General features: G+C 42.0%; 2 protein-coding genes across 3 annotated transcripts; one reads left to right on the plus strand and one right to left on the minus strand.

Moving 5' to 3' along the window:
• Positions 1 to 2605: 2605 nt before the first annotated feature.
• On the minus strand, positions 2606 to 4731 carry LOC121432319 (zinc finger protein 14-like). Its single transcript, XM_041630172.1, has 3 exons — positions 4679 to 4731; positions 4032 to 4321; positions 2606 to 3747 (listed from the first exon to the last, which is right to left on the minus strand). Exons 1-3 carry the CDS (start codon positions 4729 to 4731, stop codon positions 2606 to 2608), a joined length of 1485 nt encoding a protein of 494 aa, XP_041486106.1.
• Positions 4732 to 5148: 417 nt separating this feature from the next.
• LOC121432346 (zinc finger protein OZF-like) lies at positions 5149 to 23057 on the plus strand. 2 transcript variants are annotated; one of them, XM_041630202.1, is made up of 3 exons: positions 5169 to 5257; positions 17389 to 17515; positions 19148 to 23057. In XM_041630202.1, the coding sequence occupies exon 3, from the start codon at positions 19227 to 19229 to the stop codon at positions 20568 to 20570; it is 1344 nt and encodes a 447-aa protein (XP_041486136.1). In that variant the 5' UTR covers positions 5169 to 5257; positions 17389 to 17515; positions 19148 to 19226; the 3' UTR covers positions 20571 to 23057. The 2 variants fall into 2 exon arrangements, 1 of the variants encoding a protein (XP_041486136.1); XR_005972190.1 differs by lacking the exons at positions 17389 to 17515; positions 19148 to 23057 and adding an exon at positions 8808 to 9238 and having other exon boundaries at positions 5149 to 5257.
• Positions 23058 to 25406: the final 2349 nt, after the last annotated feature.

The raw sequence follows: 25406 nt of genomic DNA on the forward strand, positions 1-25406 counted from the left end.
CACACACTGCAAGTGGTTTTCATCCTATATATACTAACATATTGATAGTTAAAATTAGTTTTGAAGTCTACCAATCTGTTTCTTTCCATATTTAATACATCATATTTCTTAGTTTATGTCTTCACTCCTTTGCACATTTTACTTTACTCATTTGTATCTCTTTCTCTGTTCGTTTACAAGTGTGCATATGATTGTCAAAACACAGCTTTCAGTAATTGGTTTTCTATTTCCACCATATAAGACCCAGGAAGGTAACTGAAATCATCAGGTTTTCTGGAAAGAACCATTACTAGCTGATACATCTCATGTCCAGCAACATTCTTCTTTTATATTTCACACTATAGGCAACTTGACCAAAGCACTGCCACAGTTAATACTGGAATAAGTTCTACCCAGTACACTCCTTTTCACTCTGAGATTCTATGGGTTTGTGTAAGGCTATGAAAAACAGAAATATAGGCACACACTACGCAGAAGCATCTAAATTCTATGAATCATTTTCCACATTTGGTGTGGGACAATGGTCTGTATTCTGTCAGTTATATTTTAAATAAATGCTGATTGGCCAGTAGCCAGGCAGGAAGTAGAAGCGGGACAATCAGATAGGAAGTAGAGGTGGGTCAAGGAGAACAGGAAAATTCTGGGACGAAGAAAGTTCTTTCTGCAGTCCTTTACCCAGCCTCAGTGGAAGCAAAATGTGACTACCTCACTGAAAAAGGTACCGAGCCATGTGGCTAACATATACTAGAATAATTGAGCTAATATAAGTTGTAAGAGTTAATAAGAAGCCTGAGCTAATGGGCCAATCAGTCTATAACAAATATAGACCTCTGTGTGATTTCTTTGGGACTTAATGATTGTGGGAACCAGGCAGGACAGAAAACTCAGTCAACGCACATTTATTACAAAGTTTTCCATCAGTGTGTTCATGAGTATAATAGAAAACATCACTGCCAAAGGCTTTTCCACATGGTTACACATGTACAGCTTCACTCCAGGGTGAATTCTTTATGAATGTTGCAACAAACGGAACTGTGAAAACTTTTGCAAGATGCTTACATGCACTAGGCTTCTCCCCAGTGTAAGTTGCTCCACTGCATGCTACAGGAACTGGAAGAAGCATTAAAGGCTTCTCGCAATGGTGACATTAATAATGTTCCTCTCCACTATGAGATCTTTTATGCTTAGTAAAATAATTAGAGCAAAGAAACAGTTTTCCATGGTTTACAAATGGTTTTTCTCCAGTGTGAATGTTTTTATGACTCCTGTGGCAAGTGGAACTTGTGAACGATTTACCCACGTTTACTTGTATTATACTACTTTCTAGAGTGACTGCTTTCATGATTCTTATGACAAGAGCAACTGAAGATCCCTCCACAATGCTTACATGCATAAAGCTTCTCTCCCATGTGAATTCTTCCATGAATGGTAAGATCATCAGACTGAACAGTTTCTCTCACACAAAGGGTTTTTAACTAGTCTGAATTCTTTCAGGAGTGTTCCACCAATTGAAATTGACAAAAATTTCCACAATGCTTACACACTAAAGGCTTCTCTTTAGTGTGTCCTCTTTCATGAATATTACGATAACTGGAACGAGTGAAAACTTTTCCACAATGCTTGCATGCATAAGGCTTCTCTCCAGTGTGAGTTCTTTTTTTTTTAATATTTATTTCTTTATTATGTATACAATATTCTGTCTGTATGCCTAGGACCAGAAGAGGGCGCCAGACCTCTTTACAGATGGTTGTGAGCCACCATGTGGATGCTGGGAATTGAACTCAGGACCTTTGGAAGAGCAGGCAATGCTCTTAACCACTGAGCCATCTCTCCAGCCCCAGTGTGAGTTCTTTCGTGAATGTTAAGAGAACTCAAAATGGCAAAGGTACTGCCACAATGCTTGCATGCATAAGGCTGCTCTCTTGTGTGAGTTCTTTCATGAATTTTACAAGTAATGGAACTGGTGAAGGTTTTCCCACAATGCTTATATGCATAAGGTTTCTCTCCTGTGTAAGTTCTTTCATGGATGTTACAATGATAAGAACTTTGAAAGGTTTTTCCACAATGCTTGCATGCATGAAGATTCTCTCCACTGTGAATTCTTTCCTGAATGTTACAGTAAGCAGAACTGGTGAAGGTTTTCCCACAATGCTTACATGCATAAGGTTTCTCTCCTGTGTGAGTTCTTTCATGGATGTTACAACTATAAGAAGTCTGAAAGGTTTTTCCACAATGCTTGCATGCAGGAAGATTCTCTCCACTATGATTTCTTTCATGAATGTTACGGTAAGTAGAACTAGTGAAGGTTTTCCCACAATGCTTACATGCATAAGGTTTCTCTCCTGTGTGAGTTCTTTCATGGATGTTACAACTATAAGAAGTTTGAAAAGTTTTTCCACAATGCTTGCATGCATAAAGTTTCTCTCCTGTGTGAGTTCTTTCATGGATTTTACGATTATAAGAATTAGGGAAGGCTTTCCCACAATGCTTACAGGCATAAGGCTTCTCTCCAGTGTGAGTTGATTCATGAATATCCAGATGACTGGAACGGGTAAATGTTTTTCCACAATGCTTACATGTATCGGCTTCTCTCCAGTGTGAGTTTTTACATGAATATTACGGCAAGTGGAACTGGCAAAGGTTTTCCCACAATGCTGACAGGGATAAGGCTTCTCTCCAGTGTGAGTTCTTTCATGGATATTACGATTATAAGAATTAGGGAAGGCTTTTCCACAATGCGACAGGGATAAGGCTTCTCTCCAGTGTGAGTTCTTTCATGAATATTACAGTGCATGGAACTGGTGAGAGTTTTCCCACAATGCTTAAAAGCATAAAGTTTCTTTCTAGTGTGTGTTCTTTCATGAATGGTACAGAGCTTTGAACTGGTGAAAGACTTCTTACAATGCTTACATACAAACTGAGGCTTCTTTAGATTGTGATTTCTTTCACGAGTCTCACGCCACCTGGAACTGGTGAAGGTTTTTCCAAAATGCTTACATGCATAAGGTTTTTTGCCAGAGTGAATTCTTTCATGGCTGATAAAATGATGAGAGAGAAGGAACATTTTCCCACATGTTTTGCAAACAAAGGATTTCTCCCCGGTGTGACTTCTTTCATGAGAGTCACGAGAACTAGATCCATAAAAGGTTTTTCCACAATGCTTACATGCATAAGGCTTCTCTCCAGTGTGGCTCTTTTCATGAACATTTCTCCAACTGGAGCTGGTAAAGGCTTTTCCACAATGCTTACATGGATAAGCCTTCCCAGCCCTGTGAACTCTTTCATGAGTATTACGAGAACTCAAAATGGCAAAGGTTTTATCATAATATGTACATGTGTAGGGTTTTTCTCCAGTATGAATTCTTTCATGAATTTTAAAATAAGCGGGACTGGTGAAGCTTTTTCCACAATGCTTACAGATATAAAGCTTTTCTCCGGTGTGAATACTTTCATGAATGTTAAGACTATAGGAGCGGGTGAAGACTTTCCCGCAGTACTTACATGAATAAAGTTTCTCTCCTTTGTGACTTACTTTATGTTTCTCAAAACATGAAGCATATTTAAATGTTTTCCCACATTGCTTACAAATGTAACTTTTATCACCAGTATGAATTTTTTCATAGCTGATGAGGTCAATTGAATCAATGAAAGCTTCTTCACAATGCTTACACAATGGTTTCACTTCTGTATGGATCCCTTCATCTTTCTGGCCATATTTGCCCCTCTTTAAGACTTCTACAATGGGGGCTGGAGAGATGGCTCAGAGGGTAAGAGCATTGCCTGTTCTTCCAAAGGTCCTGAGTTCAATTTCCAGCAACCACATGGTGGCTCACAACCATCTGTAATGAGGTCTGGTGCCCTCTTCTAGCCTGAAGGCATACACACAGACAGAATATTGTATACATAATAAATAAATAAATTTTAAAAAAAAAAAAAAAAGACTTCTACAATGAGTTTATCTTTGGTGTGAGTTCTCTCCTGAGACTTACCAGAAGGAAGATTCCTACAGACCTCATTATATTAATTTTTACAGGACTTCTCTGCAAAAGTTTCAAGTATCTGATTAATATCTTCCCAATGTTTCTCATGTTTGAAACCCTTTGCCACAGCTTCCATATATTCAGACTGTTTTACTCCAGTTTGGTCTTGTGGACATATTTGTGAGGATGAATGACCAATGATGTTTCTTACATGTGACTGGCTTTCATAAACTCTAATTGAAGAAGGCGTGTCTTTATTAATATTTTCTGGTACTGGCTCCTGATTTTCATCACACTGACTACCACATTCATATCCACAGTCTTTCTCAATCACCTGAGTTCTGCAAGAAAGAGAGAGAGCATTAGTGTAAACAAGGGAAAGGTTGAAGGTTGTTAAGGGCCGAAATGGATACTTTGAAACTTGTACCCACGTGTGAGAAAGTCATGGGATTTTACCTCATCTCTTATCTTTGAGGTTTCTTATCAAGCCTTAGGTGTGTTTCCTATGTTTGAACCTACTTTGGGCCTGCTTCTACTCTTTAGTCCTTTATTCCCGTGGGGCAAGAGATAGTAATGGACTGAGCTAACTTAAGGCACTATCTCTATGGAAAGGGCACATGGCAAATACGGGGGGGGGGGGGGGGGGGTGTGACGCAGTGAGTTGAGTGCATCCCAAATCCCAGAGTGTGTTGTCTTACAATGCAGTGAAATCTCGGAAAGGAACAGGTTCATTCCACAGGGGACGGATCATACGTTAGAGCTTTTGTTTTAAAATTTGTTGTTATTGTTGTTTATTTTTGTTTCCTTACTTGTTTTGGTTTTCCGAGACAGCTTTTCTCTGGTACTATGGTCTGTCCGGGAACTAGTTCTCTGGACCAGACTAGCTCCACTTAGAGATCCCGATTAGAAATGCCTGCACCATGCCGAGCTTCTTTGTTTCGTTTTTGGTCAGGGTCTCACCATGTAGCCCTGAAATGCTTTGAATTCACAGAAGTTCGCCTTCTTCTAGAGAGCAGGCAGTCAGGACTTGCAGCTGAGCTTTTCTAAAATGTTTTGATACTTTTCGCGGGCGGAGTACAGTGCGCCAATCAGGGACCATATTACTAAAAGACGCTGAGCTGTCCAATCAGGAGTAAGTACGGATGGTTGCAGCGCTTGTGCCCTAAGCCTTTTTAACGCTTGTTACCGGGGGATTCTTGTGAGTACCTGTTTGGGGCGATTGTGCGTTCTGCGGACCTCTTTGGGAGGACACCTAGACACATCAGAAGCACACAATGGTGAGTGTGCGTTGGGCTCCTGGAATCCTGGGGGGCGGATGTGGGACTTCAGTTGCTTTGGAGTTCTGTGACGCCAGCACGTGGGGTTTCCTCTGGCGCTGTGAAGTCCAGTGGAAGGTGGAGTCTGGCTCAGCAATGCCTGTGCCCACCTGTGCTTGAAGTGTGCACCCCACAGGCGGCCTTGAGCCCCGAGCGCCCCACTTTTGTGTCCTGTGAAGCCGCTTCATCACAATCCCAGCACTCTTGGGTGGGTCCTTGCCATGAACCTGTGCTACACGGATTTTTGCAGCGCTGGCGGGTTGTTGATCCAGCTTGTTGATCATCCAGGCTGCTGTGCTGTGTGGGGACTTGGGTGATCTGTGGAGTTTTCGGTTTGCGCTGGTTTAGATTTTTTTTTTTCCCATTATTACCTTGGATTTCATTTCACGCTTCTTCACTCCCCTACCCCATCTGGTCTGACTCGGAATTGTTTCCCTTACCTCTTGGTGTGAGAGAAATTTCCCACAGAGCTGTCTCAGCACCTTAACACCTCATCCAAGGTGGTTTTGCATTTTTCCTTTTGTTTTGTTGGGTTTTGTTTGTTGTTTGTTTGGTTGGTTTTACTTAAGTTTTACAAAATGACACTATTCAGGAAATTTTTTCTTCTTCCCCTGACTGCAGTTGCCTTAAAGAGAAAAATTTAAATTAGTTTCGCATTTTATTTGTTTGTAGTGGATTATTTCCATTTATTGAAAACGTTTTCATTCTCATATGGTATATCCTGATTATAGTTTCCCCTCTCTTATCCTTCCAGTTCCTTTCTCCTTCCCCCCCCTCTAGGTCCACTCCCTTTCTGTCTCTCATTAGAAAAGAACAGGCTTCTAAGAGATAGCAGCCAAACATGACGATATATATCATAAATGTTAGGAAGATTTCCTAATATTAGCTACCTGACGACGCAAAAAATCCCAATCAAGCCAAATCAAAACAAGCCAAATTAAGAAATATTCAGGTTTAATAGGAGATCTGCACTCTGAGGTGGCCCCAAGGGGGAAACCGGGAAGCCACAGGAACGCTACCCCTGGGAGGAAGAAAGGGAGACCATGTGTTGGGGAGGGGGGGTGTAGATCACTTAAGTACCCTGGGGAGTGGTCTTGAGCCCACCACCAGGGAGGGGTCAGGACCTGTCTTGCTGGGATTTGAAGTCCAGACCAGGCCTGGGATAGATGCAGAGGGACTGGGGGCCTATACTCCCAACCTAACATTCCAGACTCTTTGGCTATAGGGGTGACAGAAAATTGGAATGGTAATTATGACAAACATTTAGGCTCTCTTTGGAAAAAAGGGAGTAGACTCAAATCCAGCTACTTCCTGCGGGCAGGGGGCAGTGTGGAGAAGGCGGGGCAGTGTGGAGAAGGCGAGAGCCAGGTGTCCACATTTAGCGAGAGGTGTGGCTGGAAAGGCATCCCATGAACTGTCATCCCGGAGAAGGCAAGCATCATTCCTTGGGGGAGATGAGAAGGCAGGTGTCTAGGAAAAAAGTTGTTATCGCTAAAGATGAGTGTGCCAGAATGAGGAGCAGGTAGGCCCTTCATTGTGGCATCCTGGAAAACTGGAGGGTGGAAGGTCCTGTCTGCTGGACAGACCACGTGTCTTGAGCAGGTGCCCGCTTGAGCTGAGAGATGGTCCCAGCATGGGTGTCCCAAGAGCTTGGCAGCCGAGGGGGTGCTGAGGATTACTATGTGAGGTCCTGTCCATCGAGGCTTGAAAGAGCTAGGAGTTAACTGTGTGAGGAGTACTCTGTCCCCTGGGGAGAGTGGGGCAGGTTTAGGGGCATTAGAGTCCACTGGTGTGGTGGCAGGAAGACAACTGTCAGCATGTGAACAGAGAAGGGACCTTAAAAGGGAGAGGTAGGGTAGGTACTCCGCCAGTGGAGGAGTTTGAACTGGGAGGTGATGGTTAAGGAGAAAGGGCCTGCCATAAAGCAACTCAAAAGGGCTCAGGCCTGTAGGGGAACATAGGGTAGCCCTGAGGCGAGGGCCAGGACAACCTGAATTCAGTGGAGAGCTTGGTAGGTTGTTGTTTGATGAGTCCCATTGTCCAGATGTTGAGAGCTTCTGACGTGAGCTCCATGACCCTGAGCTACCGCATCTGCTGTTTCCCTGGAGACCGGAAATGCTTCTGTCCGTCCTGTAAAAGTGTCCACGAGTGTTAAGAGATAACAGAATTTTTTTGAGTAGGCATGGGTGAAATTAACCTGTCAATCTTTGCCCAGTTGGTGTTCACGAAGGTGGTATATGTGGAAAGCTCCTTGTGGGTTGGCCTGGGCACATGACTGGCAGGAGGAGTGAACCTGTCAAATAGAATCTTGGAGATGGGTGGGGTTAAAAGGGGCTCCAAGAAGTAGAACAAAGCTTTGAGGAAGTGGCTAAGGATATCTCCACCCAGTAAGGGTGCTGGGCAAGCAGGTATAGCTAAGAAAGAATGGGAGAAAAATTGTCCTACAAGAATGTAGGTCAGTGGCAGAGTTTTAAGTGGGGAGGAACAGGTCCCATCTACCCCCATATCTGAAATTGGTGAGGGAAACTTAAGACCCGAGTGAAAAGTAATGGACTTACCTGCCACTTGTAGCATGACCCTAGGCTAGGAGAGGGTTATAGGATATACCACTTTTGGGGAGCCAATCTTCTGCAAGGCTGAGACGTTTGAAGGCTAGTACAGTTTCACTTGCTGATGGTGATGAGGCGGGACCTCTGTGGCTTGGCATAGAGGACAAGCCTGCATGGGGGTATTGTGATTTCTAGTGTCCAGGTTGCTGGCAGATAGGGCACAACCTCGGAGCAGGTGTAGTGCAATATCGTGCCAAGTGACCATTTAGGCCATGCTTGATAGAGCCCTGTGATTGACTTCCCTTGTCCCACTTCCTGTGACCTTAGGGCAGTTGCTAAGGCCTGGGCCTATAGATTGTTGTAGCTTTGTCTGTCGGGAAGACTCAGCTGATTTTTCTCGGGCATTAAAAACTTTAAAGGCCATTTTCACCAATTCCCGTATAGGAGTTTGGGGACCATCCTCAACTTTTTTTTTTTTTAACTCTTTTCTAATATCTTGTACTGACTGAGGTAGCAGACCGATTAGTAGAAAAGGAAGCTGGCCGCTTTTTTACCTGAGAGAGATTTGGAAGAGAAAATGGAGCAGGGGAGGGACTAACCCAGTTTGGAGAGGCAGTCCTGGAGTGGAGCTGTGTGGTAGGAGGGGGAGGAGGGAAGGTGGAAGTTGACCGTGAACCTCCAACTAGGGCTGGGGAAAGAATGGTGCTCCGCTGGAGGGGTCGGGAGTCTGGGCCAGAGGGAGTGGGGGAGGGGCCAGTGCCTCAGGCAGCAAGGTGCTGTGAGAGAGCATGGCTAAGGGGGAAGGGGGGAGAGCACAGAGACCAAAAAACCATACATATGTGAGCTTTGTTCATTTGTATCAGGCAGGCTCAATTTAAAAGATTTCTGTAAGAGGCTTACAGGGACTAAAGCAGACCTGGCTTTGAACTGTTATCTCTTAACACTCGTGGACACTTTTACAGGACGGACAGAAGCATTTCCGGTCTCCAGGGAAACAGCAGATGCGGTAGCTCAGGGTCATGGAGCTCACGTCAGAAGCTCTCAACATCTGGACAATGGGACTCATCAAACAACAACCTACCAAGCTCTCCACTGAATTCAGGTTGTCTTGGCCCTCGCCTCAGGGCTACCCTATGTTCCCCTACAGGCCTGAGCCCTTTTGAGTTGCTTTATGGCAGGCCCTTTCTCCTTAACATAATCCTCAGCACCCCCTCGGCTGCCAAGCTCTTGGGACACCCATGCTGGGACCATCTCTCAGCTCAAGCGGGCACCTGCTCAAGACACGTGGTCTGTCCAGCAGACAGGACCTTCCACCCTCCTGTTTTCCAGGATGCCACAATGAAGGGCCTACATGCTCCTCATTCTGGCACACTCATCTTTAGCGATAACAACTTTTTTCCTAGACACCTGCCTTCTCATCTCCCCCAAGGAATGATGCCTGCCTTCTCCGGGATGACAGTTCATGGGATGCCTTTCCAGCCACACCTCTCGCTAAATGTGGACACCTGGCTCTCTCCCCTTCTCCACACTGCCCCGCCTTCTCCACACTGCCCCCTGCCCGCAGGAAGTAGCTGGATTTGAGTCTACTCCCTTTTTTCCAAAGAGAGCCTAAATGTTTGTCATAATTACCATTCCAATTTTCTGTCACCCCTATAGCCAAAGAGTCTGGAATGTTAGGTTGGGAGTATAGGCCCCCAGTCCCTCTGCATCTATCCCAGGCCTGGTCTGGACTTCAAATCCCAGCAGGCCAGGGTACTTAAGTGATCCCCCCAGAAAAAAAACACAGTGGTCTCTCTCCCTCCCAGTGGTCCTGTTTCCCAGCTTCCCGGTTTCCCCTCGGGGCCACCCGAGAGCGCAGATCTTCCATTAAACCTGGATATTTCTTAATTTGGCTTGTTTTGATTTGGCTTGATTGGGAATTTTTGCGTCGTCAGGGAGCTAATATTAGGAAATATTTGCAAATAGAGATACTTTGACCTTTTCCTTTCTAATTTGTAGCCCCTTGATCTCCTTCAGGTGTCCTACTGCTCTAGCTAGCAATTAACGTACTATATTGAGTAGATATGGGGAGAGTGCACAGCCTTTTCTTTTTTCTGATTTTAGTGGAATTTCTTTACATCTCTTTCCATTTAATTTGATGTTGGCTGTTGACTTGCTGTAAAATGCCTTTATTATGATTATATATGTCCCTTGTATCATTAATCTCTCCTGGATTTTTTTCCATGAAGGGGTGTTGGTTTTCATCAAAGTGACATCTAATGAGATGATCATGTGTTTTGTTTTGTTTTTGTTTATATGGGGGAGTACATTTATTTTATGTGTTGAATCATCTGTGTATCTCCGGGATGAAACCTGCTTAATCATGGTGGATGATCTTTTTGATGTGTTCTCGGGTTTGTATTTTACTGAGTATTTTTGCATTCATGTGTAAGTGAAATTGGTCTGTAATTCTCTTTCTTTGTTGGATCTATATGTGGTTTGAATATCAGTGCAACAAGTGACATAACAAAATTAAGTGGGCAGTATTCCTTCAATTTCGCTTTTGTGGAATAATATGAAGAGCATTGGCATTAACTCTTTTTTGAATGTCTGGTAGAATTCTGAACTGAAACACTTTTTGGTCCTGGATTTTTTCGGGGGAGAAGTGTTGAGAAACTTTTAATTACTTCTTTTTCATGAGGGATTATATTTAAATTGTCTGTCTGATCTTGGTTTAACTTTGGTAAGTAGTACCTATTGAGAACATTATCTGTATCTTAGATTTTTCAATTTGGTGGAGTCCAGGTTTTTAAAACATGTCATTATGAGTCTCTGGATTTTTTTTTGGTGTATGTTGTTATGCCCCCTTTTCATTTCTTTCTTTTTGTTAATGTGGATATTCTACCTCTGCCTTTTAATTAGTTTGAATAATGGTTTGTCTGTCTTGTTGATTGGTGGTGACGGTGTGTGTTTGTGTGTGTGTGTGCATGTGTGTGCTTTCCCTTCTTGATTTTGCTGGTCACAGATTATTTATTTTCTGTTTTTTCATGAGTATAGTTAACCTATATAGGTTAGAGTTGTACTGTTAGACTTTCTGTACACTTAGATTTAGAGTAAATATTGTTTAAATTTGACTTTATCAAGGAATATCCTATTTTATCCATTTATGGTATTTGGAAGTTTTGCTGGGTATAATAGTATAGGCCATCATCTGTGGTCACTTAAGAGTTTACAGCACCTCTGCCCAGTCTCTTCTGACTTTTAGTTTCTATCGAGAAGTCAGTCTTACTAATAGGTCTGCCTTTATATGTTACTTGGTTTTTTTTCCCTTACATCTTTTAATACTCTTTCTTGTTCTGTATGTTTAGTGTTTTAGAAAGAGGGTTTCTCTGTAGCTTTGGAGCCTGTCCTGGAACTAGCTCTTGTAGACCAGAGATCACAAATTCACAGAGATCTGCCTAACTCTGTCTCCCGAGTGTTGGGATTAAAGGCATGTGCACCTACGTGGTGTTGTTTTTTGTTTTTTTGTTTTTGATTTTCGAGACAGGGTTTCTCCATAGCTTTTGGTTCCTGTCCTGGAACTAGCTCTTGTAGACCAGGCTGGCCTCGAACTCACAGAGATCCGCCTGCCTCTGCCTCCTGAGTGCTGGGATTAAAGGCATGCACCACCACAGCCCGGCAACTTGGTGTTCTGTATGCTTCTTGTACTTTTATAGCTATGCCCTTGTTTAGGTTAGGATAGTTTTTTTCTATAATTTTGTTGAGAATACTTTCTGAACCTTTGAAATGGTATTCTTCTTCCTCTATTTTTATTTTTCTTAGGTTTGATCATTTTATCGTGTCCCAGATCTTCTGGATGTTTTGTGACAGGAGTTTTTGAGATTTAACGTTTTCCTTGATGGATGTATCCATTTCTTCTATTGTCTCTTCAACACCTGAAATTCTCTCTTCAACCTATTGCCTTCTGTTGGTGAAGCTTGCCTCTGTAGTTGCCGTTCAAATTCCTAAATTTTTCGTTTCAAGAATTTCCTGAGTTTTTTTTTTTATTATATTTCTGTTTTCAGGTCTTGAAAAACTTAATTCATTTCCTTCCTTTGTTTGTTTGTATTTTCTTGGCTTTCTTGAAGGGATTTATTCATTTCCATTTTTAAGGACCTCTTAAATATTCATGTAGTCAGATTTAAAGTCTGTTTCTTGTGCTTCAACTATGTTGGGATATTCAGGACCTGTTGTAAGATAGCTGGGCTGTAGTAGAAACATACTGCCCTGAATGTTATTGATTGTGTTTTTATACTTGGATCTGTAGGAACTGAAGGAGAGGGGAAGATCTACAGACAGTTGACTTGCTTCCCAGACAGAAGAGGTCTGTTAGCAGAGAATGCCTGCTCTGAGCTGGGGCTTGGGGTAAAACAACAAGTGGGCAGAGGGAGGAAAGGAAGAGAAGGTCTGCGGGATCCCCAGGAGATGTGGGCAGAGGGGGCAAGAAGGCTGTGTAAGTGTTCTGTTGCAGAGATGGGGATGATGGGGGGGGTTGCCTTTGGAGGAGAGGAGGGGGTAGTTTAGGAATCCAGTTTGTTTAACCTTTCTCCTGGCCTGCTCAGCTGCTGTGTTCCCAGGGAATGACTGCTGGTGTGAGAGACTGGGAAAAGAGATGAGCTGGAGGAAGGAATGTGGGAGGAGAAGGTCTCTGTGATCTGTTGGGGGGAGAGGAAAGGGAGACCACAGCAGGTTTTCTGTAACAAAGCTGGATGTGAGACTCTGGACTGGATTTCAGGAGCAGAAGGGAGAGTGTGAGTCACCTTCATCCTACCATTGCCCTGGGAGAAGTGGCATGCAGTGATCAAATTTGAGATTAAAATTGGAATTTTGCGAAGTTTTCCAAACTTTGCCGAATATGAAGAAGGGCAGCGAGTCTGGTGAAGAGCTTCATGGAATTAAATTGAATTTCATTGCTGCTCCTGGTTTTGCTCTACACTGTTTGGAGCAGAAGAGATTGGGAGTGTGCTTTCTGTAAGGAGTCATTTTCAAGATTACATTCCTTGAGGAGAAGTACTAACATTTCAGCTCCTCCTTTAGCCTTCAGATAGCTGGGTCTTGTAGGTAATGTAATTTCTGAGCAATTGAAAAGCTTCGAAATGTTCATCGGAGAGAATGACAAACAAGCTGCTTACCTGCTGGAGACATTGTTTTGTTAAAAATTGACTTGAGTGTGCTGTACATTTATAACACATTTATTACACTTGTATGTGTGGTCACTATGATTTTCATTTTATTGTTGATTTTTATTTAGTATTTAATATATTTTTTCTTTCTTTTTGTTTTGTTTTGCTTTTGGCAACAGAGTTTCTCAGTGCAGCCCTGAAACTAGCTGTGTTGACCAGACTAGCTTTAGACTTGGACTTCTCCCTGGCCTTCCTCATGCATTCTGGGATTAAAGGCTTGGTCCGCCCCTTGTGTACCAGCAGGCTGGCCTGGAAAGCACTGCATAGCCGAGGAGAATCCTGAACCTTGATACAGTAAACTCCTTCTCTCTTCCCTTTCCCATAGCCACACCGTGTCCACCACATCACATACCTACTACCGTTCCCGTCCCAGTCCCACCTACGCACAGATCCCATGGAGCCTGCCTTCTCCATGCTCTGTGTAGACACTCAGTCCAGTTCTGAATCATACAGGAAGAGGTTAAAGATAGAACCCATATATGAGGTAAAGAGACAGCATTTGTTTGACTCTGTACCTTTCGGTTACCCGGCACAGGGTAGTTACATTTCCAGTTCCATCCAGCACTTCAGTTTGGTCATTACGGAGTCATATTCCTGCGTGTGTGTGTGTGATGTGACTGTTATCCGGTCATCAGCTGATGGACATCCAGGCTGATATTTCTCCACCCATTAGGACTAGAGCAACCATGACCATGAATGCGAGTATCTGTTGTAGTGTATGGATTGTTTTCATTATACGAGGAGAGATGTACGCTGGATGAAATAGTATTTCTATTTTTCCCTTTTGAGACAAGCTCACACTGATGGCTTGTTAATTGCAGCAATTTAAACTCCCACCCACGGTGAGTAAGGATTCACTGTTCTCATCCTCCATGGGGTTTGAGGTCTTCAGGCTTGCACAGCAAGCTTTACACCTGGTTACCTGTATCCTAGCCCTACATCTGTTTTACTGTTTTATTATTAAGATAACAGCCGTTTTAAATATATGTTTATTGTTGGGAATTTCCTACATAGAAGTGATGTAATCGTATCTAGCCCTTACACCATCAGCACACCCAGCTCTTAATTTTATGTGCCTTTTGGTTTCCTTTTTAGTTTTTATAACCCACTGAGTTCAGCTAGCCTGTGCAGGGGTGTGTGGCCGTGCACTGTAGCATGACAACTTTTCATGTGGTGGTCGCCATCTTGGCTGAGAGCCAGGTCACGTGACCACACTCTCCTGGTTTTACCCTGCCTTCTCATTCAGTTTTCACTAAACTCCTCATGCTAACTCTGTTACATGTGTTTTGAGCAATGGCATGTCTCTGATAGGGCCCATCAGAGTCGTCCACATTGCCCAATTCCTGTTCACTCTTTCTTTGCCTCCACAAATCCTTAGAATGAGCCTGAACTGGGACCTGTTTCCTTCCATCTTCTATTCCTCTCCAGTGTAGGAATTAAAGGCGTGCACCACCTCTGCCTGGCCTCTATGACTAACTAGTGTGGTTACTGGGATTAAAGGTGTGTGCCACCACTGCCTGATCTGTACACCTGACCAGTGTGACTGTTTTATGCTCTGATCTTCAGGCAAGCTTTATTTATTATAACACAAATGATATACCACTCTAACCCAGGACGGAGGCTGGAGAGATGGCTCGGCAGTTAAGAGCACTGACATCTCTTCCAGAGGACCCAGGTACAATTCCCAGCACCTACCTGGCAGCTCACAACTGTCTGTCACTCCAGTTCTAGGATCTTTCCCACACTTACACAAACATCCATGCAGGCAAAACACCAATGCACATGAAATAAAAATAAATAAATTATAGAGCCCAGGACTCTCCGCTTAGCGACGGCACCATCCACAGTGGGCTTTGCCCTCTCCCACTGGTCCCTAAATAAGAAAATGCCTTGTAGCTGGATCTCCTTCTGATGACTCTAGCTTGTGTCAAGTTGAGATAAAAGCAATCTATACAATTTCTCATCTGTTCCTGGAGGGAAAACATGTCAGAAAAGATATATCCTTTATTGTAGAACGTGGTCGACGATTTATTTAGGTTGATGATTCTTTTTTTTTTCTTTTTCTTTTTTGATTTTTCGAGACAGGGTTTCTCTGTGGCTTTGGAGCCTGTCCTGGAGCCAGTCCTGTAGACCAGGCTGGTCTCGAACTCACAGAGATCCGCCTGTCTCTGCGATTAAAGGTGTGCGCCACCACCGCCCGGCTAGGTTGATGATTCTTATTGACAAAACTGACTAGTTAGACATTGGAGCAATAGATACCACAATGAAAAAGGTATAGAAAGTGAGCGGGAAGTTTTTAGTAATGAGAGAATTGATTTACTTCCCTCTATGTACCCATTTGCCAGGAACTAAATTAGTCTGTTGTTGGGATCTGGGCAGGGCCCAGTTCATTCAAAGCAAAGGCACACTATAGGAATCAATCTATAGTGAAAGATGCTAACAGCCTACATGAGTGAGGGTGCTCACGGGTATCAACAGCTAGCTGGGAGACTGAAAGAAAGAGGAATTGGTTGCTGGAGGATGCAGCATCCACAGAGGATTAGTGTTTTGACTGACAGGATGTCATTTGGTAAACCTGCCTAATGCACATGACATTCCCAGAGTCATCAGACTCTAAACATATGCAAGCCCAGTTGTTTAGAAGAAAAAATATTGTAACAACAGAAAAAGAAAGATTATTCTTGAACATTCCTTTTCACACTACAGGTTACCTTATTGCGCATGTACCTCAGACTGAAGTAAGTGCAGGTCTGCCTATTTCCCCTATGTTCCATATGATTCCCAAAAGGTATTTGAGTACAATAAGGAGTTACCATGCCATTACTAAAGGGACTGCTTGTTTCTATTTTTAAAGCAGATATCGGTACAGCCCATTAAAGATGTTTGTCCAAAGGATACCCACACAATGCTAGGTTCATTGTTCAGTTCTCTGTACAATGGGCGTTGTGCAAACCCGGTCCCTGTGTTTGCTCTGTGCTTGCCTGCTTCGCTCTGGTTCAGTGGTTAGTGCTAATCGTGTCATCAGTTGCATTTGCTTTGCTTGTTTGGAATTTTAGTTTGTTCACCCTCGTTTCTTCTACTAAAGTATTCAACACTTTCTACATTCACGTTCATTTCAAGTTCTCTGATGTAGGACAGAACACAGCTCTGTTCTTAATCCTAATTGCACAAGCATAGCCCTTACTGAAATTCCTGACTCTCTGTCTCCTCTGAACCTTCCTGGTCCATGCCATTTCTATCAACCTTTTTTTCTTAGAGTCATTCAATGTGTTCTAGATTTTTCCTTCTCTAAAGAATTTTTTTTTTTTGCCAGTTCCTCCACATTCCTTCCAAAACAAGTTCTAAATGCCCTGCTTAGGTTTATTTACAACAATGGTCCCACTTTTTAAAAAAATGTATTTGTTAGGCCGGGCCGTGGTGGCGCACGCCTTTAATCCCAGCACTCGGGAGGCAGAGGCAGGCGGATTTCTGGGAGTTTGAGACCAGCCTGGTCTACAAGAGCTAGTTCCAGGACAGGCTCCAAAACCACAGAGAAACCCTGTCTCGAAAAAAAAAATGTATTTGTTATGTTAGGCTTTTCCATCTGTCTGTCAGAAATGACTCAGAAAACAGTGACTTGAGGCAGAATGAGTTTATTATTTTATCTCACAATTTAAGGGCATAGTCTGTAAAATACAGGATTCTGAAGCAGCTGATCAAATCACACACAATCAGAACTAGATTGGTGTATAGTTGCCTGTGTCTCGGCTCCCACCTTCCACTAATATAAACCCTTTATATTTCACGAAATGCTGCATCTCGAATAGGTGGGTGTGTTGTTTTACGTGTGAATAGCCCTCATAGGCTCATATGTTTGAAAGCTTCATCCCAGTTAGTAGAAGTTAGAATTAGGATAGAATTAGGAGATGTGGCAATATGTGGGAGGGGATGTCATTAGTAGTGGTCTTTGAGTTTCAAAAGCCCATTCCAGGCATTGTGTCTGTCTCTCTGCCTGCTGCCTTTCCTCAGGAGTAAAACATTCAGCTACTGTTCCCACTCCATGCCTGTCCTGATTCTTCTGTGACAATCATTGACTGTGTGAGCAAGCCCTGATCCGTTGCTTCCTTTTATAGTAGCTGCCTTGATCATGAGCTCTCATCTCAGCAGCAGAATAGTAACTGAGACTGTGCATCTGCCTTTCTTACAGCAAAAACTCAAGACGGTATCCTATGGATGTTTTGGGTTAACCTTTATCTACATAATCACTTATAGAGCTGTCTTCAGTAATTTCTGTCCTAGACGATTCTGTATGTCATCAACCTGGCTGTTAAAACTAACCATCCTAATATGTGCACTGTTTTAGGAACCGGTGGCCTTTGTGGATGTAGGTGTGATCTTCACTGTAGAAGAGTGGGCGATGTTGGATGATAGGCAAAAGAAGCTCTACAGAGATGTGATGAAGGAAACATTTTTGAACCTGATCTCCATAGGTAAAAATAAATAAATGAATAAAAAATAAACACCAGCACACTGCCCTTGCTTATTCAGTCAGCAGTCAGAGAGCAACTGTGTCCTGGTTATGTGTGTGGTGTTGTGGTTTGAATTCCTGCAGGGAATATTTATCGAATTTAATGAATGCATCCATGTCATAAGAACTAGATTCTACTTGTTTCTAAGCATTGAATTTGTCATAATGAACTCTTTGGGTTTATTTCTAGAGGAAACACTAGAAGAAAATATTGAAGAGGACCACAGAGATCTCAGCCGAAATCTGGGGTAATTTTTATTCAATAGAAAGCAATTTACAGTCAGGTGGTGGTGGCACACCTGTTTAATCCCAGCACTCGGGAGGCAGAGGCAGGCAAATCTCTGAGCTTGAGTCTAGTCTGGTCTACAGAGTGAGTTCCAGGGTAATCAGGGCTATACAGAGAAACCCTATCTACAAAAACAAACAAACAAACAAAAACAATTTACATCAAACATTTGAGTGGTAGGACAACTAACTGCGAACCTACCAAATGATCCAAATATATCTAATTGCAAATTGATTCTACACCAATTTCTGTAACAATATTGAACTGTCTCATTCAGTATTTGAGTTTCTCATCTGTGTAATCGAGTAATATCACCAATGTGTCATGTAAGAAGCTCTGAAAGAGCCCAGTAGTCTAGACCTTCTCATAGCCCTCATAAAAACCACATGGTCACCTCTCTCAGGATTACCCCTGTGAACCTGGTAAGCAACTTCTGTTTTATGATGCTTTCAGTTCCTGTGTTAAACACCATGACCAAAGTCATCTTTTGAGTAATGGGGCATATTTTGGTTTACACTTCCATGTTATAGCCCAGCAAGGGAAGGCAGCATAGGGGCTTAAAACAGACAGGGACCTGGAGGCTGGAACTGAACTGAAGACCGGGGAGGAAGGCTGCTTTCTGGCTTGTTCCTCATGGATTACTAACATACTTTTCTTACAGCTCCTGTACTCCTGCCCAGGAACATATTACCTAACATGACCTCATTAATCAGGAATTAAAAAATGCTCCCACAGCCTTTGCTTACAAGCCACTCTGATCTAGCCATGTTCTCAACTCTGGTTCAGGTTGAACTGATAACAAACTAGCCAACACAGGCTAAGTATTTCAAATGTCAAAATATCATACTGTTCGAGGACTATGTGATTATTATGACTGTCTGCTAACACCAGGACTTTTGCCTTCATATTCACTCTTTCTATGTTTGTCACTTATTTTATGTGTATGTATATGTGTGCTTGTATTCACCACCTGTGCAAAACCATTTGTGGAGACCAGAGAAGGGCATCAGATCCTTCAGATCAACAGGAACTTATGTGCTCTCCACATGATTGCCGATGGAGGATCTGCTCGAAGAGCTGGAATTGTTCTTTATATCTGACCCTATGATACAGCTCCTTCATAATTCTTAAATAAATATCACCACTCTCCGTCTTTACACATGCCAGGGTCTTTACATGTGGTTCATATTGTCCTTAACATTGGAGACATTCTGCTATTGTCTCAGGATAGTATGGTTGTAGTGTACTCCATAAGCCAGCCTCAAATATTTTTTTTCTACAGTAATGCTGTTCTCATTATTTTTGCAGAACTCAAGTGGTTGAGAAAGACTGTGGATATCAGCGTGATACTGAGTGTGATGAAAACCAGGAATCTACTCCAGAGAATATGGTTAATAATGACGTGCCTCCTGCAAAAACAGTATATGAAAGCAGATTACATGAAAGGAATGTCATTGATGATTCATCCTTACAAGTTTATCAAAGAGACCAAAGTAGAAGCAATGAATTTCAATGTCAGGAAGCTGTGGTGAAGTCTTTTAAACCAACGAAACATTGGAAAGATATCAGTCATTTTGAATCACTTCAGGTACTTGAAACCTCTCCTAGAGACAAACCTTATAAAAACCAACAATGTAATGAAGCCTGTAGGAGTCTTCCTTCTGATCAGCCTCAGGAGAGAATTCACACTGGAGAGAAACTCAGTGAGAACATCTTAAAGAGATGTACACGTGACCAGAAAAATCACGGAATCCATACAGGAGTGAAACCCTTTGTGTGTAAGCATTGTGTAGAAGCTTTCATTGATTCCAGTGACCTCGTCAACCATGAAAAAAGTCATCTTGGAGAGAGAAGTTACATTTGTAAGCAATGTGAGAAAACATGTTTTGAGAAACATGAAGTAACTCACAGAGAAGTAAAGCCTTATGAATGTAAGCATTGTGGAAAAGCTTTCACCCATTCTAGTAATTGTAACATTCACGAAAGAAGTCACTGTGCTGAGAAGCCTTATGCACATAAGCATTGTGAAAAAACCTTCACCAGTTCCAATTCTTGTAACACTCACAAAAGAATCCACACTGGAGAGAAATTGTATACATGTAAACATTGTGGCAAAACCTTTGCCACTTTGAGTTCTTATAACACTCATGAAAGAGTTCACACTGGAGAGAAGCCTTGTACATGTAAGCACTGTGGAAAAACTTTCACCATTCCCAGTCTGCATAACTGCCACGAACAAAATCATAATGTAAAGACTTCTTATGCCTGTAAACATTGTGGAAAGGCTTTCAACAGTTCCAAGCACTGTAAAATTCATGAAAGAACTCACACGGGAGAGAAGATTTATGCATGTAAACATTGTGGGAAAGTCTTCAGCACTTCTTATTATCGTAACATTCATGAAAGGATTCATACTGGAGAGAAGCCTTACTCGTGTAAGCACTGTGGAAAAGCCTTTACCCGCTCCATTTATCTTAAGAGACATGAAATCGTTCATACTGGAGATAAGCCTTATGCATGTAAGCATTGCGGGAAAAGCTTCTCCACCTCGGATTATCGTGACCTTCATGAAAGAATTCACTCTGGAAAGAAGCCTTATGCATGTCAGCATTGTGGGAAAGCCTTCAGGAGTTCTTCTCATCAAAAGAGACATGAAAGAATTCACTATGAAAAGCTTTATGTACGTAATCATTGTGGAAACAGCTTGACTAGTTGTACATACCATTCATGAAAGAATTCATACTGGTGAGAAACCTTGTGTGTGTATTCTTGTGGCAAAACCTTTGCCATTTTGAGTTCCTGTCATAATCATAAAAGAATTCACATGTAAGCATTATGGAAAAACCTTTGCCCGATCCAGTTATCTTAACATTCATGAAAGGAGTCACAGTGGAGAGAAACCTTGTGCATCTAAGCATTGTTGAAAAAAACCTTCACTTCCAGTTGGCATGACAGTCGTAAAAGGCATCACGCTAGACAGTAGGCAAATGGATGTAAGCATTGTGGGAAAGACCTTATGTAAGCACTGTGGAAAAGCCTTCCCCATTTCCAGTTGGTGTAATGCTCATGAAAGATTAGAAGATGCCATACATCTGTGATCATGTGGAAAAGCCTTTAGCAATCATAGTTCTGATTATATCCATAAAAGAATTTCATAGTGGTGGAAAACTTTGAAATGGATGTGGAAAATCAATTTATAATGTTCAGAAACATCTTCCGGGCCGGGCAATAGTGGCGCACATCTTTAATCCCAGCACTCGGGAGGCAGAAGCAGGCAGATCTCTGTGAGTTCGAGACCAGCCTGGTCTACAGAGCTAGTTCCAGGACAGGCTCCAAAGCCACAGAGAAACCCTGTCTCAAAAAAAAACCAAAAAAAAAAAGAAAGAAAGAAAGAAACATCTTTCATATAGCCAGAATATGCCTGCATTTCTGTTTCACATCCCTACACAAACCCGTGTGATCTCACGGTGACAAGAAGTGCAGTGGGTAGCACTTCTACCAGCGTAAGTATGCGATGCTGCATTTGATCAGCTCGCCTCCATTGTGAGGATTGAAAGAAAACTGGTCATGAGGTGCATCAGCTAAGAGTAGTTCTCATGCAAAACCTGATTATCTCAGTTACCTCCCTGGGTCTTACACTGTGTAAATAAAAACCCGAGTCTTGAAAGTTGTATTCTGACAATCACATGTATACTTCCCAATAAATACATACACAGAGACATACAGGTGAGTATGAAGTGAATAAAATGTTCAAAGCAGTTGAAACAAAAACTAATAGATACATTTTTAAATGTAGAAACACTGAGAGAACAAAGTGTGATTCTTTTTTGTTGTTGGTTCTGTTTTGATTTTTGAGACAGGTTTTTGTGTGTGTGTAAGAGTGTAAAACAGCTCTAGCTGTCCTGGAACTAGCTCTGTAGACCAGGCTGGCCTCAAACTCAGAGATTCGCCTGCTTCTGCCCCCCAAGTGCTGGGATTAAAGACGTGTGCCACCACCACCCAGAAAAAGTGTAATACCTAACTCATTATATGTGACTCTGTATATGATAAAAACCACTTACAAGATGTGGAATAATGTCTGTTTTGCCCTCTATGGCTAGGACAGTACCTTTGAATACAACTATACTAGTGTTCTGAGTGAGAATGGGCCCAAAGACTCGTAAGTTTGAATACTGGGTTTCTAACTGAAATGGGTACTAACTGAGAATGGGTAAGAGGTATGACCTGTTGGAGAACATCTGTCACTCTCAGGAAGTTTTAAGGTGATACAAAAGATAGTGACACTCCCAGTGTATTCTCTCTGCCTCCTTATTATGGGATAGCATGGCCATTCTTTGCTAACACAGATACTCACACTCTGTAACTGCAAGCCAAATATAACACTTGCTTTTAAAACTTGTTTTAGCAGTTGTGATCCATCACAGCTATAGAAAACACAACCTTCTTTGGACCTTAAGAAGATCCATCCAAATCCAGTCAAGAGAATTTTCATTGCAAAACTGAAAAAAAAAAAAAAAACGAATTACGTGTCATTTTGGATATGCTAAAAAAAATTTTTCATGTATTTGAATCTCATGTAAGATATAATACTTTCTGGAAGTTACTCCAGAATATTTTAGAAATGAACAGTTTGAGGAAAGTATAGTCAAATTCTGAGCATTTTTGTTATTGGCCCATTCTTTCACAGGAGTTTTGCTTTCATTACGTTTTTATTAGGAAGGCAAGATGTGGTTTCTTTTAGTCCAGGTTATCTTTTCACGTCTGAGAATTTAGAGCCAGAAACCACAAATGAAAGAGGAGAGAGATTGATCTTTCTGAATATGGGTTAATGTACTTGTTTTCTAGTTGATTCTATGTGTCAAACTTTTCTGATTTAAGATTTCTTTATAGCTGAATGGTGTTCCATTGGTGATTAGAGAGGAGGCTGGGGAGGGCACTAGCTGGATGTGAGGGCTGTGAGGAGAAAAATGGGAAGACTGGAGGCAGAAGTTTCTAGTTTGGCACAGGATGGGAAAGGTGAATACAGGAAAGAGGAACAAATACCAATGTTTGATAATGCTTAAGAGTTGTTATTTTGCACATACCTAAAGTTAAATACAATACATAATAGTGCAACTGAGATTATGTATCCACACATGGATATACGTACATGTGTATATTAAATGACGTTGTATCATTTGACTTTGTAGTGCCTCCTCCCAAGAATCCTGCACTAATAAAAACACCAGTATGAGAAATCTCCATTTGATTTGTTTAGGATAGTCTGTGTGATTCCCAAAGTAATTTAGGGGCTTTCTCTTTCCTTTGGTCATCTCTGCAAGCTTGAAGGTAAGTCGGTTTTGTTGCACAATTTGGATGCAGGACTTCGAAGGATTTGAGCTGGATCTAACGACAAAACCACCTTCATTTAATCTTTTTTTTATTTTTAAAGATTTATTTATTTATTATGTACACAATGTTCAGCCTCCATGTATGCCTGAAGGCCAGAAGAGGGCGCCAGGTCTCATTACAGATGGTTGTGAGCCACCACGTGGGTTGCTGGGAATTGAACTCAGGACCTTCAGAAGAGCACTCAGTGCTCTTAACCACTGAGCCATCTCTCCAGCCCCACCTTCATTTAATCTAACTGGCATGGTAATAGATATAGTGCAAGTTGCCAAGTAAGAGAAGCAGTCCATAGCCCTCCCCAGCTGTGACTTCTATTGTGGTTTGAATGAGAATGGTCCCCATATGATCCTATATTTGAATGACTGATTTCCACTTGGAATTGTTGGGAGGATTAGAAGATGGGGCTGGGGTGGCCTTGAGGTTTCAGTGCTTATGTTCTTCCACGTTAGCTCTTTCTCTCTGCCTCCAACTTTCAGGTCATGATGTAAGGTAAGGGCTTAGCTACTGCTCAGAACTGTGCTTGTCTGCCTGGTGCCAGACTGCCTGCCATGATAATCATGGGCTCTAACCTCTGCAAGCATGAGTGCCAAGAAATGTTTTCTTTCTTCCACGCGTGTGTGTAGTTTTTCAAGACAGAGTTTTTCTATATAACAGCCCTTGTTCTCCTGGAACTCACTTTGTAGACCAGGTTGACCTTGAACTCACTGGGATCTGTCTGCCTCTGCCTCCCAAGTGCTGGGATTAAAGGTGTGCAGCACCCCACCCAGAAAATCTTTTCTTTCATAAGTTTTGGATATGATGTCTCGTCACAGCAATAGGAAAGTAAGAACCATATGAACCCCAACAGTGATCAGCCTGACAAGATACCAAAGAGTTAGGATTGTGTGGTGGTAACCAGCTACTGTATAATTGAAGACCTTCTCAACAGGACAAAAATCATTCCTGGTACTGGAAACCTGATCTGGGCTAGCAAGGTCATGGATTTTAGGAAATCTATATCTGGGGCTGGAGAGATGGCTCAAAGGTTAAGAGCACTGATAAGAGGTCCTGAGTTCAATTCCCAGCAACTACATGGTAGCTCACAACCATCTGTAATAAAATCTGCTACCCTCTTCTGGCCAGCAGGCATAGATGCAGGCAGAACACTGTATACATAATAATTCTGAACAAGAAAAAGAACCTATGTCTGCCAATTTGCTAGGCTAGCATAATTCCTGAGTTTTAAAACAAGTATAGTACTTTTTAAAAACTCTTTAGAGCAAACAGTTCTTTAAGCCTAATTTTATAATGCAGAGATCAGCTGATAGCTGAGACCTCAGACCTACTTGATACAACTACAGTGCAGCTCCTGCCCCTGAGGCTCAGAGAACATCTTAAAAGGGGTGGCAAGATTTTAAGAACCAGATTAGAAGGATTTCTTGAGTGAGTTGGTCTCTTAGAAATGTCAGAGAAGTTACACCTATAATACCTCAACATTGTGTGCCCAACAAGAACAATGACAACAGACAGGGAAGTAGGAGGATTCCACCCTTAAAAAAGAACTATAAACAAATAATGAGACAGAACTATCTCCCAGGTGTGAGCCCTGTATTGGGTACAGGGTGGCCAAACCTAAAACCAGAGATACCTAAACAAGAACAGTATCAGGAGGTTATGATCATATGTTTATGAATATGTGTGTGTGTAACAATAAAGACAAACGTCATCAATTCCACAAATTATTGTGAGAATGTATGAAGGGTTGGAGGGAGAAAAGGGAAGGGGAGTTGTGGTTGTTATTTAACTACTTTTTAAAAATAGGTGGGAATGTTGACTCAACAGGAGTGTTTACCATTTTTTGTTTTTTTTTTTTTGGTTTTTGTTTTTGTTTTTTTTTTTTGGCAGAGGACTCGGGTTCAGTTGCAGACACACTCGTGGTAGTACATTCAATGCCTCTGAAGTCTGCAGGTCCTTACAAGCACACGGCGCACACATATACACAGAAACACATAAAATATGTACATAATTGAACTTACAAAATATTTACTTGATAATGTTGGCATGATTTTGCTTCCCTGCCATTTCTGTTTCTTGGAAACCTGAGGCAAACAATAAACTCTCCAACAATAGCAAACGTATAAGGAAATGAATTGCTGCCTGGGGAAATTAATGCTTGATGAAGAGCATTGGCTATACTTCC

Source organism: Microtus oregoni, unplaced genomic scaffold, assembly GCF_018167655.1.
Source record: "Microtus oregoni isolate MIOR12 unplaced genomic scaffold, Mior012 000034F_ref0000314, whole genome shotgun sequence".
NCBI lineage: Eukaryota > Metazoa > Chordata > Mammalia > Rodentia > Cricetidae > Microtus > Microtus oregoni.